We start from the raw sequence: 17836 nt of genomic DNA on the forward strand, positions 1-17836 counted from the left end.
TATCAGAAATTGACTGCGCGCAAAGTGACCAAGTGGCTAGTTTGTAAGAAAGCAATAACATTTGCATACTCGTCCCGGCATAGAGCAAAAGGAACAAAAAACCACACCATCAATTCCCAATAGACGGATAGAAACAAGTATGGTTATTTCTCTTGGTAATAGTAAAAATTCAATGGTAAGGTTTCATCCAAATCAATTTGCTACACCAAGCCAATGCTCGTACGTTTCTGAAACAGAACCGCAAATGTGTATCGATGCCAAATGCTCATAAATGTAATGAAACTTGAACACAAACGGGTTTCTTTTTTGGTTGTAACATTTTAAAATGGCTATTATCGTCATCATAGCCGTCATCGTCATTGTCCGTTGTAATGTGTGTTGCTATGCCTCCAAGATTCATCCTCGTCCGAAATCAACTGCCAATAAAAAAGCAATTCGAACAAGATCGGAAATCATGAATCTCTTTGCATCTTAATTTATAGCCATTTTGATTTGTTGTAAATTGTTTCATTTGAATAAATCATTGCAATGCGCGTCCGCACGCCACACATATGCATTGCATGCCAATCGTACCAATCAGGTGGAGAGAGTAAGAGAGAGAGAGAGCATATGCACACGCATTTATCTAAAAATATCTGCCATTGACAATTGGCAAAATAGGTTCACAGCATACAAAAAGACACTTGAGCGTACTCAACGTCTGTTTTTTTTCTTGTTCTTAAACTGAGATCACACACGCAATTTCCAAACATCGATCGGCGATTTAACTAACAGCACACAAAACATAGCATGCATACATATATTTCGATAAATCGTAAAAAAATGCTAATTCATTGCCAACCACAAAGTTTTGTGCACACAACGAGTGAAATATTGCACGTGAAAAAGCGCAAAAACCGAGTGAAATAAACACAAAACCAAAATAGACTGAGAAACTAAATCACTCTTTTTCTTCTCTAGTTCACCCGCTCTTGCTCTCTCTCTCTCTCCTTCTCTCTCTCTCTCTCTCTCCCTCTCTCTCTCTCTCTCTCTCTCTCTCTCTCTCTCTCTCTCTCTCTCTCTCTCTCTCTCTTGTATGTGTGTGTGTGTGTGTAGCTCGTTTGTTTATTTCGCTAGTTTTGTTCACCTTTTTTTGTGTGTGCAGCGTGGTTCAGGTTGTTATTTCAATCTGTCTTATTAGAAAAGCTTTCTTCTCGTCCATCCGCCTCGAATCAAACAGTACAAATCCATGAATTAAATTGAAAAATGGCTTGAAACCAACAAAAAAACCACCTTAAAAATAACAACCGATTCCATGGCAAAAGCAGCAACAACAACAAACATTCGAAATGAATTCGCTAAAAACACGAAAATAAAGACCCTGACAAAGGCAACAACCAAGAAAAATGGCTTTTAAAAACCCCAGAACCGTCGATAAATATACCATTATAAGCATTACAATGCACTTGATTTGTGTGTACATTTATAATATATTAGATTTCGGTTTGTTGTTTTCTTTTTCCTTCTTCTGCCGATTCGCTGGCTGAACTAACGAAAAGCAAGAAGAAGAAGAAGAAAAAAACAACGATCCAATCCGCCTACCTGCGTATTATATCTATCTAAAATAATAATCATTGTTTATTCGATTCATATATGGAAATTTGGTGCTGGTGCTCTCTCGCTAGATGTGTGTTTTGGCCGAATGAAATTACACTTATAGACATGATGGTTGCTTTCAACCAGAACGATGAATTCCATTTCATCGTAGTCGACGTCGACGAGAGTTCGATGTGTTGGAGAGCTCTTCTGGCGAACATGTGTGTGGGTTTTTTTGCCATTTTTCGACTAACATTTCTTTGTCTAACGGTTGTTTTGTTAGTCTTCGACGTTTCGCTGTTTTTTTTGTTCGCTCTTCAATGGCTTTTGCGGAGTTATGTTTGCTCTCTTTTTCTCTCTTTTTCTCTCTTTGTCTCTCTTTTTCTCTGTCTTTCGGCAATTCCGAACGGAAAGTGCACGACATGCGCGTGCTTACCATTTTGATTAGAATTAAATACGGGCCTTTAAATAAATCAACTTACACGACATGGATTGGCTGATTGATCGATGTTCTAATTCGATAATCTGGACATTTTCATGGAATGAGAGAGTGAGTAAGCGAGAGAGACAGAGCGAGAGAGAAAACGGCAACAAAGTCCGACAATTTATTTGCTTATCAACTTTCGGGTGATTAATTTTATTTAGAGAAAAAAAATTATCAAATGGAAACTTTTGATTTTCAACAAACCCGTTCGCTGTGCGACTTTGTTGGTGCATTTGAAAAACGGTAGCGAAACCATAGAATTGTTGAAGTGTGGCAGGTTTTTTGTGCAGTCGTCGCCCGGTTGTCAATCGCGCAACAAAAGTCAGATGCGGTTTGTTAATTTATTTGATTTTATTGTCGTTTTCATTGCAAACAAACCATTTGTTATTAAATAAAGACAGTTTGCACAAATGAAAAAAAAGCAACAACCAATCGTATACGTGTGGATGTGTGCAGTATTTTCTAGCGAACGCAAAGAGCCAGCGCAAAAGAAATGCATAAAGTACACGATAATCATAATAATGAAAATACCAGCCGAACCGAATACTAAAACGATTTATCAGTTTTGCGCAACAGTAACAATAATAATAAAATCGTTGTTTGCTTCTTATTCCTGAAATGTGTGTTTGTGTGTATTTTCGTTTGATTGCTTGCTTAGTTACTCTTTTTTCGCTTCTCTCTCTCTCTCTCTCTCTGGATTGTTGTTGTGTTTTTATTTCGTTTTTCCAAATGAGTTTTGTTGCTTTTGTTCGAGCCTATGGTATGTGCGCAGTGTGTATGCGCGCGCGCTCCACTCAATGTTCGGCGTTTCATATATATTCCGTACGTTTTTCTATGGCTTTTTTTTTCTCTCGCTTCTCTTCTGCATGTGATTTTCTTTTTCAATTTTTTTTCTTCTCTCTTCGGTTTTGACGTGCACTGCATTTTGTAAAAATGTTAACACGTTTTCATTCGCGCATTTATTCGCGGATTATATGAAGTGATCAGGCTGCGCATTACGGCACATGCATGTGCATTGGCATTAAAAAAGCATTTATAACAACGCTTAATGGCCATCATAGAATAACAAAACTAGCAACGCAACAACGGCCGCCACACCGGCAGCAGCAGCAGCAGCAAAAGAAAGAGAAAAACACAGAACTCCACAGCGAATTGCATTGGCTATGTCGAATTTTATGGGTCTAATCGACGATTCCACACACTTCGGTTGCCACAGCAAATAAATTTATTTATCTATCGATTCGGTTAAACGTTATTATTTCGATGTTACACAAAAAGAAAAAAGAACGCACAATAAGCGAACACAGTCAGCCTGGGCTGTGGAAATGAAGGAAAAAAAAACAGCATCGACAAGTGGAACAATGTTGGAATTCAATGTGTGCAAGCGAGCAAATTTACGAATCAATCCAAGTCGCTGCTGTCTCTCAGCATGCGCAATTTTTCCAAATGTAAAAACACTTCTCATAAATTGTTTTCTAACATTTTCTTCTTCTCATCTCGCAAATGAACACAAGTTTTGTATTATTCTTCTTCTTCGGCTGCCGTTCGTTCGGGCAGCATTGCATTTGGTTTTTTTTATGGTGGTTCGCGGACATTTCCAATCTTCTTCGGCGCAAACAGACGGCAATCTGTCTGTGAAATGCACATTTTTATGTGAGTGGAACTATAAAAAAACGCCAGCATTTCAAATATTTCTTCTGCATTTCCAGTGGATACCTTTCGATTTGAGCGCGAATCCTCCGCTCGCAAGAGGTAGAGAGAGAGAGAGATAGAGGTGTGTGGCAGTGAGTGGGCTTTACGTCACGCCACATGTTCTTCAATGCTTCGGCACTGCGATGCACTGGGTCATGTGACGAGTTATTGAAACGGCATTTTCTATCAGTCAAAATACTAAGTGTGCTGGAAAAGGAGGCGATGAATTTACACGTATCAGAGAGCGAAAAAAAAGAACAAAAACAACGGGCTATATACTTTTGCCGATATTTAATTTACAATGAATGTGACATAAAATTAACGAACATCACACACAAATGAACTGTTGATGGCCGCGGAAAAAGTGGAAAAAACGGCACAAAATAATACGCAAAGTATGCAATTAATGTCATTTTCAACTACATCGCCTCTAAATTGGCTGAATCGTTGTCGACGCGTTGTTTTTTCTTCTCTCACTCACTTGCACGTCTCGTCTTTTGTTTAAATTTTTCGTCGGATTGCTGATGGTTGTGCTCACTGGTGTGGTTGTTTTTGTTTATGCTGTTGGTTTATTTTGCATCTGAATTTGTGTAGAAGCACTTGAGAGCGAAAGAAAGAACACACACACACACACCACATCATATCACATCACAACAATAACAACAACAACACAAAACAAAATGGAAATCGTTCAACAACGAAAATGTTATGTTTAAATGACACGATAGCAAATTATAGAGCTACTTAAAATCAGTGTGCACACTGTGCGCATAACTAACTGCCTTCGCTTCTTTTTGCATATTTTATACCGATATTTATTTCGTGTTTTTTTTTCTCCGTTTCTTCTTGCTCGGCTCACAGTCTTCTTGGCCGTGTGGCTTGTGTATTCGGTTTCATTATTTTATCCATGGTAATTCGTGAGTGTTGGCTGCTACATTTCCCATAAGCACGGCTTCGCCGATAATGTGATGTGTGTGTGTGTGTTGCGTCGAAAAAAATTCCGATTTCTTTCTGAGTCGCGCGATTGGAAGCCCCACACAGAAAAAAACACCTCCAAATATATATATATTGGCAACGACAGAGACGGCCGAACGCCGAGTGTGTTGCAGTGTCAACAAATCGTGACGAAAATAATTAGAAAACCAGCTAGAGCCATGGCAATAAATCGAAAAATGCGCAAATGCTTGCTAGTCATTTTGCTATTTTTTTTTCATTACTTCGTTTTGTTGTTTTTCATCGAAAGAAAGAAAAAAAAAACAAACACAAACTTTATGATTATTTTGATGCACAAATATTTTCAATTGAAATGCAATTCTTTGGGGTAATGTGTGCACTTGGAGTGCCATAGCTTGTAAAAAGAAAATATAAAAATTATTGTTATTGTTGGCTGAATGGATTTATTGGAGGTGCAAAATACAACACCATACCTTTGCGATGTTTTTTTTTGGTACATGAATCGCCAATTGCAAACACTTATTTGGCCCCAGCTTTTGTGTGTGTATATGGTGTTTTTTTTTCTATTTTTGATTGTAAATTTATTGCTGGAAAAAATTCCAAATTCATATAAAATCATAATTACAATTTACTATACAAAAATTGAAAAGGTTTTTTTGTTTGTTCGTTTCTGCAAACTGGTTTTTGTGTGTTCCTTCATTTGACTGAATGATAAATAAGTTTGCAGCGTAAATTTATTGGTTTGCACAAACGATTGATACTCATGCTGCTTGCATGCGCATTAAAATCACAATTAAACAGTAATTAATTACCACTCCCGAACTGCCGACTCTTTCAAATGCACCAAACACACACCATCGGGTGCAGATTTCGTGTTCGTTTGAGTTTGTGTGCGCGCGGAGAGTACAAACTGAAGAACGATGGCAACGGGAAGGCGCTGCGGTTCAATTGAACTCTTAATAACATGTCCATTAGAGATCGCATATCATAATTTGCAAAATTAAATGAAACACTTTTATTGCCCGATTCTAAAAATCGAACAGAGTGGAAAGAAAAACAAACCGCCATTTACGATTGGCTATTTTTTTTAATGACTCAACCGTCGTGCTTAATTTCATGAAATGTTCAAACGTAAATTATGGCCAATGCAAGCTCAATCGCGTTCCCATTTATCTGTCGGAAGCAATTTCTGCAGTTGTATTTTTTTTCAGTTGGGTTGCATTTTGTTTCTGACCAATTTTAAAATGCAATGAAGCAAACAAACACGAACGAATTCCATTCTTTTTGCTGCTTTTTTCCTTCATTAGGTTTTTGATGATTTAATTTGCTACACAGTCGAAATATGGCCGCACTGCGAACAGAGATAAAGTTGATCACACGCGGTGCCGAGCTTACGGAAATACAGTGTTTGGACAATGAAACAATGGTTGTAAAATAAATACCACCGCATACACACTTCCACCACACTTATCTAGATATAGAATTAAATTGCATCTTAATGAGCGCCCAAAATATTATTATCGCATAGATGAACAAAACCGCACACAACGGTATCAACGAGGCCTTAATATGAAATTTTTGTTCACCAAAATTGAACGAAACAACGAAAGAAAAAAGAATGCCACAAAGTAAGCAGAGCAGAAACAATCATATGCGTTATTAATGTTTCAGTCATTGTTAAGCAGCGTTTTTTTTCTTTGTTTTTGCTTCAAAAATCGGTGTACAGTCAAAGTGTTGTGCTTTTGACCACGGCTAGAATGTTGTGACTACGAGTCGAACAGAAGCGAAGAAGCCGAAGAAAAAGTGAATGAATTAAAAAAAAAAACAAGTGATCAGAGATCAGTTTCATCGGGGATGAAAAAGAAGTTTCCATAAAATATAGGGCACAATCAGGATATCGACTCGCATCTCATTTTCTCTATACCGTTGACCAAACTGTTGTTTTATTGGGCCGGACGAAATACATATATAAACATAAAAACATATATATATATAGCCCACACATGCAACCGATACCGTTCGTGGTTTGTGCGAAGCGAGCAGAGTGAAACGAAAAAAAAATCGGTCCCCCACAAGAACACAGATACAGTTACCGAAAGATCCGTTTCATTTTACTATACTATTCGCTGTTAGTCATTTGCAGCTGAATCACGGCAAGACGAGATAAAGTCTTAAGTGCCGTAAGTGTCTCAGAAAGCCAAAAAGCCCAAGCGCGAAGAGCGTCATGTGCATGCGATTCTCTTTCGTATACCTTTTCCCGTCGTCGTCGTCGTCGTCGTCGTCTTCTTCGTTTGATTCTTGGGCTTTCGGTTAAGTATACGATTTATTTTTTAATGATCGTTTTATGTTTTGTGTTGTTCTTTTTACTCTCGTTTTGTTTAACTTTCACATGGTTTGTTTGCTGGGCTGTGCGCAATTCGCTTCGACATTTTTTGTGTGATGCTTTGCTACCGCTTTAATTTGGCCCACTGCTTGATCTTAATCTGACTTCACAGAGTACGGTTGTTGAATATATTCTTCTCTCTTTCTTTTTCTCGTTTTTTCGTTGATTTCGCCTGTGCGCGCGCAGTGGTTTCAATTCCACGGCATTTTATTCTTTTATTTTTCAGTCTCGTTCAACACACACACACACACAGCTCAACCTCAAACAGAAAACTGTAATTGGCATTATAGCTCTTTTCTTACCTTTGAACGACGTTGTGAATCGTTTTTTCAACCGATCCATCGGCTTTGGTTTTTTTGTATTTGCTTCAATTTGGAAATGACATTCATTCGTTATACACCGAAAATAAATGTATGAAAAAAGGCAGTGTTACTGCGATGAACAAACAAAACGGAAAAGAGAAAATTAACGTCACTTATTGAATTTAAGAATGAATAACAAAAAAAAGACGACACGTAAAGAGCGTCGTCGCGCAATGCGATGAGAAACGGAAATTGTTTGGTCTGCGTAATTGTTGGACATTTTTGATCAATGCCATGAGACGCGTCTCATTGTTTGGCTATGGTTTTTCATCGAGCAATTTTGCGGCGGCACTTTTTTCCCCTGGACCAACAAGCATACGGATTTTCACGTACGTGTGTGTCATTTAAGGATATTGTTTGAAATGAAAAAAAAAACAATGGAAAGCATTGTGTCAATTGCATTAGGTTGAGAATATGGGTCAACATAGGCATTCATTTCAATTGGCCAATTGAAGCAATCAATTTGGCGAATCATTAGAATTACAAAAGTGTCATCGTTGTCGTTTTCATGTGCTACCGAATGAGACAGTGGCGTTCTCACGCTAAAGTCATTGTCAACGCGTTGCATTGCGTCGCGTCACGTCCTCGCAACCACCATAGCAACAGAAAATGCGCCATGAAATCGGGTCAAGGCAATTTAAAATCGATTTATCTCCCGCGTGTGTCTTGTACACAGTGAAATGCAATTCATATCGGAGGGCATGGTGGACACAGCACACCGATGGCGCGGCAACTAAAATTGCTCTGGCCAACAGCGATATTTTAATGCCATCGCTTCGTCCGTTAAAATAAATGATTTGATTACATGGGACGAGAGTGAAACAAATGATCGTATTCACATTTATAATGTGTTAATAATTGCAAACGCAACAAGGATTGTGGATATGATACGAACAAGATGCAGAGTGCGCACGACCTGATCGCATGCACATCGCTCGCTTCGGGAACACACGATGGGAACGAAAGAGAGTGATAGAGAGAGAGAGAGAGAAAAGAGCACCAAACAAAAATTGATTAATTTCATTTTTGGTCGTTCATGTTTTCGAACCTGATCAAAAGAAGGAAAAAAAAGCAGTGAATTTGCCAGCACACACGCTCAATCCGTTCGTTATCTTAATCAACGTTGTAATTAATTGTGTTTGAGCATTTTTTTTTTGGATGTTTTATGGAAATACTAGCCAGATGATATATGAAAAAGCAATAATGGCTCGTTTTTTTCGTCGAATTTCTGTGAGTGTTGCTCCAACGATCGTTGATCTCTTAATTTCTTCCCTTGATGTTTTCTTACCTCAAAAGAACATTCAATCGTTTAATCATATATATTTATACATTTTTTTTTGTTGCAAGCGCTTGCTTGTTACGACGTCGCTTGATTGCCTCGTTACCTCTTCACCGTAAGCCTTTTGAAGCCATCGATCTGTTATCACACCTTTCGCGTGACTTGAGCACAAAGTGAAAAGAAGGATGTAATTTTTATCGTCTCATGATTGATGCGTTTGTGACCACAATCAAGCGAACGTCAATTGCCAATCGTAGCTTATATCGATGTATGCTCCAAAAGAGAAAATGATGTTCATTAATAATCCTAAATGGAATTATAAGGTTTTGGCATGGAATCAAAAAAAAATAAGAGGAAAAAAAAATTACAAATGAAGATATCCAAATAAAACCGGGTATTTTACCAGAAAATGAATGAACTGAATGTTGAAAAAAAAGCAAATCTTCCTGAAGTTCCGACCGCAAACATATAAAACGTGTTGAACTCCATTATATAAAGAAAAACCCATTCTCAAATGCAATGAAAACAAATCAAGGGGCGTAAATGCTTTTTCGAATGAAAATCGATTTCACAAGCAACTCCACTACACACGAGAGTGAGTGAGAGCGAAGAAGAAAAAAAACCCGACGCGTTGACCATAATTCTTATTGGAAGATTTATGTACAATTGAGAAAATGCTATTATATTCGAATTCGGCATGAAATTTAAATGGCATGAAAATATGCGTGGCCTTTTCCAAAACCGGGGCTTTGCCGTCACAGCCGCCAACAGCAACGGGTACACCGATGAAATTAATCAAATTGCGATTCGAATACATAATTGAGTTATAGCTTTTAGATCAGCGATAAGAATGGGGACGAAAAAGGTGAATAATGTGTGAAAGTGATCCGAATCGCAATGGTAATTTCATTTAAAAAAACAACAACAAAAAAGAGCAACGATGAGCGCGCGAATTCTTCTTCATCGCCACCACAACGACGATCGATAGAAAATTTCACTACATGCATCTTGGAATGTGCCAAGTTTGGTTGCCATCTGATTCAACGCCACCGATATGGATAAGCGAGCGCAAGTTTTCGACCAGAAAAGTAAACAACACAATGCGCAACACAAAAAAAGTAACAATACCAATGTTGAAAGCAACATCGGTATGTTTTTTGCTTGCTAAAACAAGGCACTGCGTGTTTTTTTTGCCTTCGTTTCTTTCTAGATCAACAAAGGAACACAACAAAGAAAAGAAAAAGACACAAGCGTGCACACACAAGGCAAACATTTAGCCGTTGAACATTGGACATGGCGCAATTGTATTATTGTTATTAAATCAGTTCAACAAAACGCATGTTCGGCCGAATGACGTATCTCGGGCAGACAATCAAGCGACGACAAAAACACAACGATCCAGGAATTTATTAATTAGGCGGATAATAATTGTCATTACCATATTTTTTGGTTTTGGGACCATGTACAATGAACACTGACTCACATTTGTTGTTGTTTTCCCTATATTGGACGGAGCATGCGAGAGCTACACGCATCGACCGAACCGAAGAGAAAAAAATGCGTCGACCGAGCAGAAAAACTGTGTGACAGTCGGCATACAAAATCAGATAACAAATTCAGTCAGATGACCGAAACAGAGAAAGAACAAAAGCAAATCAGGCGACAATTTTATTATAAAATAAATAATTTAATGTGAATTGTAATGGTTATGTTGCCAATTGGAGGTCGCACATCGATTTCAGTCGCAACAGCAGCGGAAAACAAAAACACCGAACCAACCTGTACACAATATTATTATTATTACAAAATGCTCGAAATCGACGACACAAAGCATAAGAAAAGAAGACAAAAAAACGGTCTATCGCACACAATACAAGCAACAACAACCGACGAAACAATAAAATTCCTTGCGGTACGTTGAGCTGAACAATGAAGCGAACACACTTGGAAACGATGTGATTCATCGTCACCAAAAGGAAAATGCGCTGAAAAATAATAATTAATTAATGCTTATTTATGTTGTTCAACATCTTTCAACATACAAATCGACACCGAGCATTGCTCATGTCCGCTCTCGAATGACAATGAATTATTGCAAAATACACGGACGCGTCCAAACAGTAGCAATGCGAGCGCGTCAGAAAGAGAGAGAGAGAGCGAATTATGTACATCTGAATCGATTTTGCTTTGGCTGGTATCTGCAATCGAGCATTGGCCAATGCAAATTGTATTCCTTTGTGTTGCGTTTCTCTCTCTCTTGAGCTCACTTGCTTCATTTCCATGTTTTGTGGTGACATTTTTTCCTCCATTTCGGAGGTACACTTTGCACATTAATTTCATCAAAGAATTCACACACACCGCAAATGAAATTCAGCACACACACACACACACACACACACCGAACACACAACTATTTCTCTCGTCCGGCCCCAGTCAGCGACGATGTTCGTTCGGTACACATTGCGCGTAGCCTAATTGGCTCTTGAATGAAAATTTTTATATAAAAATAATTAATACCATATAAGCGAATAATAATGGTGATTATTGTTATATGTGGCTGACGACAGCAGCACCAACAACAGCTTTACTGAAGGGAAAAAAATACCATTCGGCTTTTGCCAAATTGTGAAGCTTTATAAATTTGCTACTTTTGCTTTGTTCTCGAAATTCTCTCTCTTGCGATCGCATATTTCTCTTCTTGCTCAGCAGTTACTCTTTTTTCGGCTCATTTCGGTTGCTGCTATTTTCTTTTCAAGTATTTCCCTCATTCCAAGGCGGACCTTATACATGTGGATTTTTATTCGAGTTGACATATTTTTTTTTGTCGTTTTGTTCATCGTCTCTTCTCCTCCTCAACAGTAACAACAATAAAACGAAATCGAGAATAAGACCGATTTCGATTCCTTATTAACAGTTAAAATAAACAGCCGAAAAATCACGCACAGAAAGAAAAAGAAAAAGGAAAAAAACCGACGACAACTTACCATCCGAAAATACTTTTCCCTCATTTAAAATATTTTCGGTTAATTTTGTTGTTGCCGTTGTGTGTGTGTGCAACTCCTTTTTGTGCGTGTGTTTTGTGTTACGGCGAACGGCGAATTTTATGTGCTTGCAAATGTTTTATGATACCAATTGCAGCAGATTTATTTCATCGAATTAAAATTGTCGCTAATATTTATGTTCCCATTGTATGAGGTTGTCGGGTAGTTCAGTTCTTTGTTGCTACTGAACATTCCACGGCTACCGGGGAGAAACGGTTCGCGAAAATATCTCGACAATTCGAAATGGACATATAAATTCGTGATTTCCACAAGTCTCACTTTACAACTTAGTAACAGAGTTAACAGATATTCCACTTCATTTGATTTGGTTTCTTTTTTTTTGCTCTGGATTTTTTTTTTTGGTTTTTTGGTTCACGATCATAAAATTTAATTAAGAAGCATAAAATTCGAAACATACATTCTGTAACGGCAATAATAATTAGGAAACAATTTTCTCTTTTTTCTTTGCTCATATCATTGCAGATTTATACAATTCGAACAATTTGTGGAATTGATGCGGGATTATTACGAATAATATTCACTTGTTTTGCTTCGATTCCGGCTACGGATACATTACGCGAGATAACTAGATATTCGAAACACGAATTACGCAAATCAATCCCATTACAGAGATACCGAGAGAGAGAGAGAGAGAGAGAGAGAGAGAGAGAGAGAGAGAGAGAGAAATTTATACTGAGAAAGAGTGTTGATTTGCTGAAATACAACGGGCAACGATAAATCAAATCATAGAAGAAAACAACAACCACGTTTACTACCTAACTAGCTCTATGGTTATTCAGTTGAAGGCTTTACAAGAAACTATGTCGACTGGTAGCATGGATATTACGGAGACATTTCGCACTGACGATATTACAAAAACCGATTTCTTCGATTTTGTTACCGCACCCGATACTATCGGCATTGGCATCAACGATCGTGTCACTTCCGACACCAACGGTAACAATTTGGATGCACCGCTACAGGGATTCGATCAGGTGAGTAACATAGCTTCAAGCTTTTTTTTCGAAACTTGCATTTTTGCTCAAAAAATTGATCAAGATGTCTGTCTCCTACATCGAATTCAATTTAAAAAAAATTGAACTAAAAATAAAAAATTCAACTTCTGAGTTTGAACATTTAGTAGTAAAATCTCTGTTTATTTATTCAAAATGAAACAAATTATTTAAAATTGTGAAAAAACTCTAAACTCATTTCAATTTCAAATGATTTTCCATTTGGAACAGTTTTGGGGTGCTGAAAAGGATACAAACCGTTTTGAGTCAACGATATTCGAGGATCTAAATCGTTACTGTTGGACACAGCAGAATAATTCGGGTGAATTGGGTAGTCAGGTGTGCAACACAGACGGTCAAATCTATACTTTAACGGTATTAAATGGGAATGAGCCATGGCTGTTGAGTCAGCAACAAGAGCCAACAATGGTACAGCGCAAAGTTTGTGATACAGCCGAAGAGACGCCAGCACCAGCACTTGACTTTGATAGTCTATTGAATACGTTCCCCGGTTATATCAAAACCGAATACTCCTATGATGACAGCGGATTCTCAACTGACAAACAAGACGATATTCTCATTCATTCATCGTCGTCATCAGTGTCGAATGCATCGTCCATATCAAATGTACAACAGCAGCAACAGCAGCAACAGCAGCAACAGCATCCGCAGCATCCGCAGCAGTCACAACAGCAACAACAGCAGCAAACACATCAGCCAACCATTCAAAATCAACACAGCCAACAGCAACAGATCCCGGTTACCAATAGCACGAATTTAAATAGCACACTAAACGCCGCATTTCACAATAATAACAACAATGATTGGCAAATGGCTGATCATAACATCATCGTCGAGGATGGCAACGTAAGTTTCTGCTTATTCACACTGACTGAACAACTTTTTTTTTGTCAAATAAGCGTATATCAAAAGATATCGCTGCGTAATGGACAAAAAAAAATATTTGCATCATTCACCTTGAAGTGAACTACATGATGTGCACACTGAGCATCGTTGCTGTTTTTAATTGATTTTTAATGAATAATTTTTTAAAATTTCGTTTGTTTTCCCAAAAAAAATACGATAGGAGACACCAGAGTCACTGTTACGCAGTGCACTTCAGGGTAAAGGCTATGCAAAAGGTATGCAGAATACGGTAACTGTTATTCCATCCATAAACAGCATCAAAACGGACGGTACACTGAGGCGAGCCATCTTCTCCAATGACGCTCAGGTAAATATATCGATATCAATCTGTGTGACTCTATAAAAGTATGCTAATTTATGAAAATCACCATCAACCTCTCGATAATGAACATGATAGAGGGAGAAAATGTGTGCTTTGCCAACAAATGTCGAAAATGCTAATTGAGTAATTAATTTTATAGACAACATTAACATTTGCCGATTCAACGCTGAATACACCGCTATTCGATGAGAATCATTCGGGTGTGCAATCGACCAATTCTTCACTGCCAACATCAAATCAATCGGATGGCACCGAAAATGGTGTTATGGTCGATGACATGTTTTTAACATTGGACTCATCGTTTACCGATGATTTTGAGAAAATCAAACGAATCGCGTCCGATGTTCAACAATTTTGTATCTCCGACGATTTCACCGAGATGATTACTGAAGTTGCCATTCCGCCGAATGCGGCATCGATTGTAACCACAACCGCAATGCCTCAACAAGATATTGTCACCACATCGAGCAGTGTATTGATCAACAGTAGGCCGAACATCACCACCACAGCCAAGCCAAACAAACCGCCGAAAAAATACAAACGATCACCCAACCACAATAACAATAACATTAATGTCAACAACAACAATTTAACAAACAGTAACGGTAATATGAATCTCAATACAGCCATCAATGGACAGCGCAAAGAACGCTCTTTGCACTACTGTTCCATATGCTCAAAAGGTTTTAAGGACAAATACTCAGTGAATGTTCATCATAGGACTCACACAGGTAACGTATTTTCATTGCAGTTCTTTCCATTTTTTTCTTCATTTAAGTAGGACATGACTCATCACTGAAAGATGTAGACTCTAGACCATCACTCTACTCAGTTACAGTCTCCTTTGATTTTGTCCCAATTTTTTCTGCTGAACTTATTTCTATTGACTAATCGATTTAAAATTCCATTTTGATTGCAGGAGAGAAACCTTTCGCGTGTTCGCTTTGCGGTAAGAGTTTCCGGCAGAAGGCTCACTTGGCCAAGCACTACCAAACGCATTTGGCCCAAAAGAGCGCAATCACCACAAAAGGATCGAAAGCTCAGCAGCAGCAGCAACAACAACAACAACAGCATCAGCAGCAGGCTCAACAGCCGCATCCCGGTCAAACAACCGTACCGTCTACCGTTCTTACCAACGGGACCAGCATTATCAGATAAATTAATTGCCTTCCTTTAATTTGTATCGCTCATTTGCCAATTTTTTTTTTCTAAGAGACTTTGCACATTTCTTTTCCTCGTTTGTTTAAAAAAAACTTCTTTTTGGATTTGACCGATTGATAGAAGACTAAATTTGCATAAGATTTTTTTTGTATTTCGTTTGATTGATTTTCTTCATATTTTATATAGATAAAGAAAAGAAGAAATGGACAACATTTTTTATTGTTTTCTCCTATGTCTCGTTTGAATTAATTTATTTACATTTTACGAATGGTTAGTTTTTTTTTGTTTTGTTTATCATTTTTCTTTTCTTTTGAGATTACCCTAACTGACTTGGCAGTTCCATGTATCCGAACCAGGCCTCATGAAATGAATACTCACTTTGGATAGATAGTTTTTTTGTGCGTGCGAGCGTGTATGCGAGAGAGAGAGAGAGAGAGAGAGATTGAAAGTGTTGGAATTCAATCGAATCGTACTCTAAGTTATTGCTCCTTTTTTTAAATATATAGTTTTTGTTCCTTTGGTTACCATATATGAATCTTGAGAGAAAAAAAAACACTTTTTTTAGTGTCGTAGATGTGTTGTATTTGAGTTAAACTCTCTTTATGAATATATTTTTTGGGAAAAGATTCCAATGCGATGCGCATTCACATGCGAACAGCATTTTAGATTCTTAACATTTAATGTAGAATGATTATTTTAACGAATTTTCTTTTTGATTCATTTATTTTCATGTTTAATACTCATTATTATATGATTAATTCGTTGAATGCTATTGATATGGATGACAAGATGGAGAGATTCTACCATTTGTTTGGATTGGTCATGTTTGTCCAATTTGTTTCAGTATGTACGTGTCTGTGTGTCGCGTTTAGAACGTAAATGTTTATTTTTTTTGTTAAAATTTTTGTAAATAGCTTGAGCAAAGCAAGATATTGAAACGATTGCTTGTAATTTTGGAATGAAACAGGAACACTCTTAGCTTTTATCGCATCAATGGAATCGAACTTTTGAGGAAGTTTTCCAATTTTTTTTTCTTCTCATTCTGTGTATAGATGCTCTTTTTTGATAAAATTTTTATATTCTAATTGCTTTTGTTTGAACACAACAAAAAAAATGGAACGGTAACAATCTTATTTGAACAACGACACGCTGTGATCATACACACTTTACTCATTTACACGATTACGAGGTGGAATAGCAAAGAAACGCGCGATTTGCTAAGATGAAAAGAAGAAGAAACAAACGATTGTAATTGATGAGACACATCAATCTCGCAAACTCTTGCCATTTACAGAAAAGAAAATATTGTGTTTTTGCGTAAAATCGTTGGGAGTCGATGCAAAGAGGGTAACGCATGAGTTTCAGGCGGTTTTTGACAAGGTATTTTTGTTGTTGTTTTAGTTCTCTTAATTGGAAATGATTGAGGCAAATTCGGTCAAATATTTATCGATTCTTAAATTAGAAACAAAAAATACTCGCAATACTTGCCAATGCCACCGAAAAATGTTTGTCAAACCATTTGCTTCGAAACAGATCGAAATAGATCGCTGAATTGGTGAGCTCAATTCAACGCAGCTACTTTCCAATTAAGCAAGAAAGATTCCTTAATTCACACGGTACAGTTGCCAATTCCGTTGACAAACGTTTAATCACTTAAACAATTTAACTATATTATGTACGTGTTTTGGTTAGATTTAGTAGTCTTTATATAGCCGATTTCATCACAAGCTCTTACCTTTTTTCTATTATTTAGACAATCACCATACGCATTTACATCCGATTATCGTTTTTTATTGATTCAATCATTCTTTTTGTGGGAAATTCCCTTCTAATTTCTCATCTCACGGACTCGGTTTTACTTCGCTGATTCAGTCAGTTGCAGATCGAAAAGTCCTAGAGACAGAATTTAGTTGAATCTTTTTCACATTTTATGATTTATATATACTTAAGCAAAATCAGAAAAAAAAACATATTTATTGCTCTATTTATATATATCTATTGAAACTAAGAGATTCATGTGCGCAACTCCTTTCTCTTCGTTCGCTACAATTTCTATTTCTTCATTTTTTATTATTACTCTAATTATATATACAGTTTTATAACGATTTTCTATCATTTAATCTTTTTCAAATAAAATTACTTTAGACGCTATAAGCATTCAAGAATATTTCCATATCATAGAGTTATCGAATGAATTTATATTTTATGTAATGTTTCTATTTTTTTCTTTTTTTGCGGATCAATATGAATTCAGAGGAAAAACAATATTAAAGAGTAAAAAATCATTTGAATAAAAATTGATGTCGTTTTTTTCTCTTCTTTGTTCAAACTTTTTTAGTGGGTGATACAAGAGATTTTAGTTGGAACAGGGTAAGCAACATTCAGTAAACACATAAATCCTAGACAAATATTGAACTCATATAAAACCTTGAACTCGAATTGACTTTGCTTTGAACGATTGATCTTCGTTTTTCTTCAAGAAATTTTACGAACGAGTAGCTACTTTCTCGGTACCCAGTCGCCACGCAATAAAAATATCTTTCCGAATTGTTATTTAAAAAAAAATGCTTCCAAAATGTATAGTTAAATCGTCTGGCGTTAAAACTGAGTGAATGAGGCACTTGGAGTTAATTATGGGTTTGT

The 17836-nt window shown here is 37.1% G+C and overlaps 1 protein-coding gene across 1 annotated transcript in view; it reads left to right on the forward strand.

Moving 5' to 3' along the window:
• LOC129577312 (protein kinase 4) overlaps window positions 1–17490 on the forward strand; it is a 44290-nt gene extending 26800 nt beyond the window's left edge. Inside the window, exons 2-6 of the mRNA XM_055464106.1 lie at window positions 12254–12765; window positions 13015–13650; window positions 13871–14017; window positions 14172–14763; window positions 14952–17490. Coding sequence (XP_055320081.1) covers window positions 12559–12765; window positions 13015–13650; window positions 13871–14017; window positions 14172–14763; window positions 14952–15190 — 1821 coding nt within the window. The 5' untranslated portion in view covers window positions 12254–12558 and the 3' untranslated portion in view covers window positions 15191–17490. The remainder of the gene's footprint in view (window positions 1–12253; window positions 12766–13014; window positions 13651–13870; window positions 14018–14171; window positions 14764–14951) is intronic.
• The last annotated feature ends 346 nt before the right edge of the window (window positions 17491–17836 follow it).

Source organism: Sitodiplosis mosellana, unplaced genomic scaffold (assembly GCF_009176505.1).
Source record: "Sitodiplosis mosellana isolate CC-2019 unplaced genomic scaffold, AAFC_SMos_1.0 Smas_scaffold_1, whole genome shotgun sequence".
Lineage (NCBI taxonomy): Eukaryota > Metazoa > Arthropoda > Insecta > Diptera > Cecidomyiidae > Sitodiplosis > Sitodiplosis mosellana.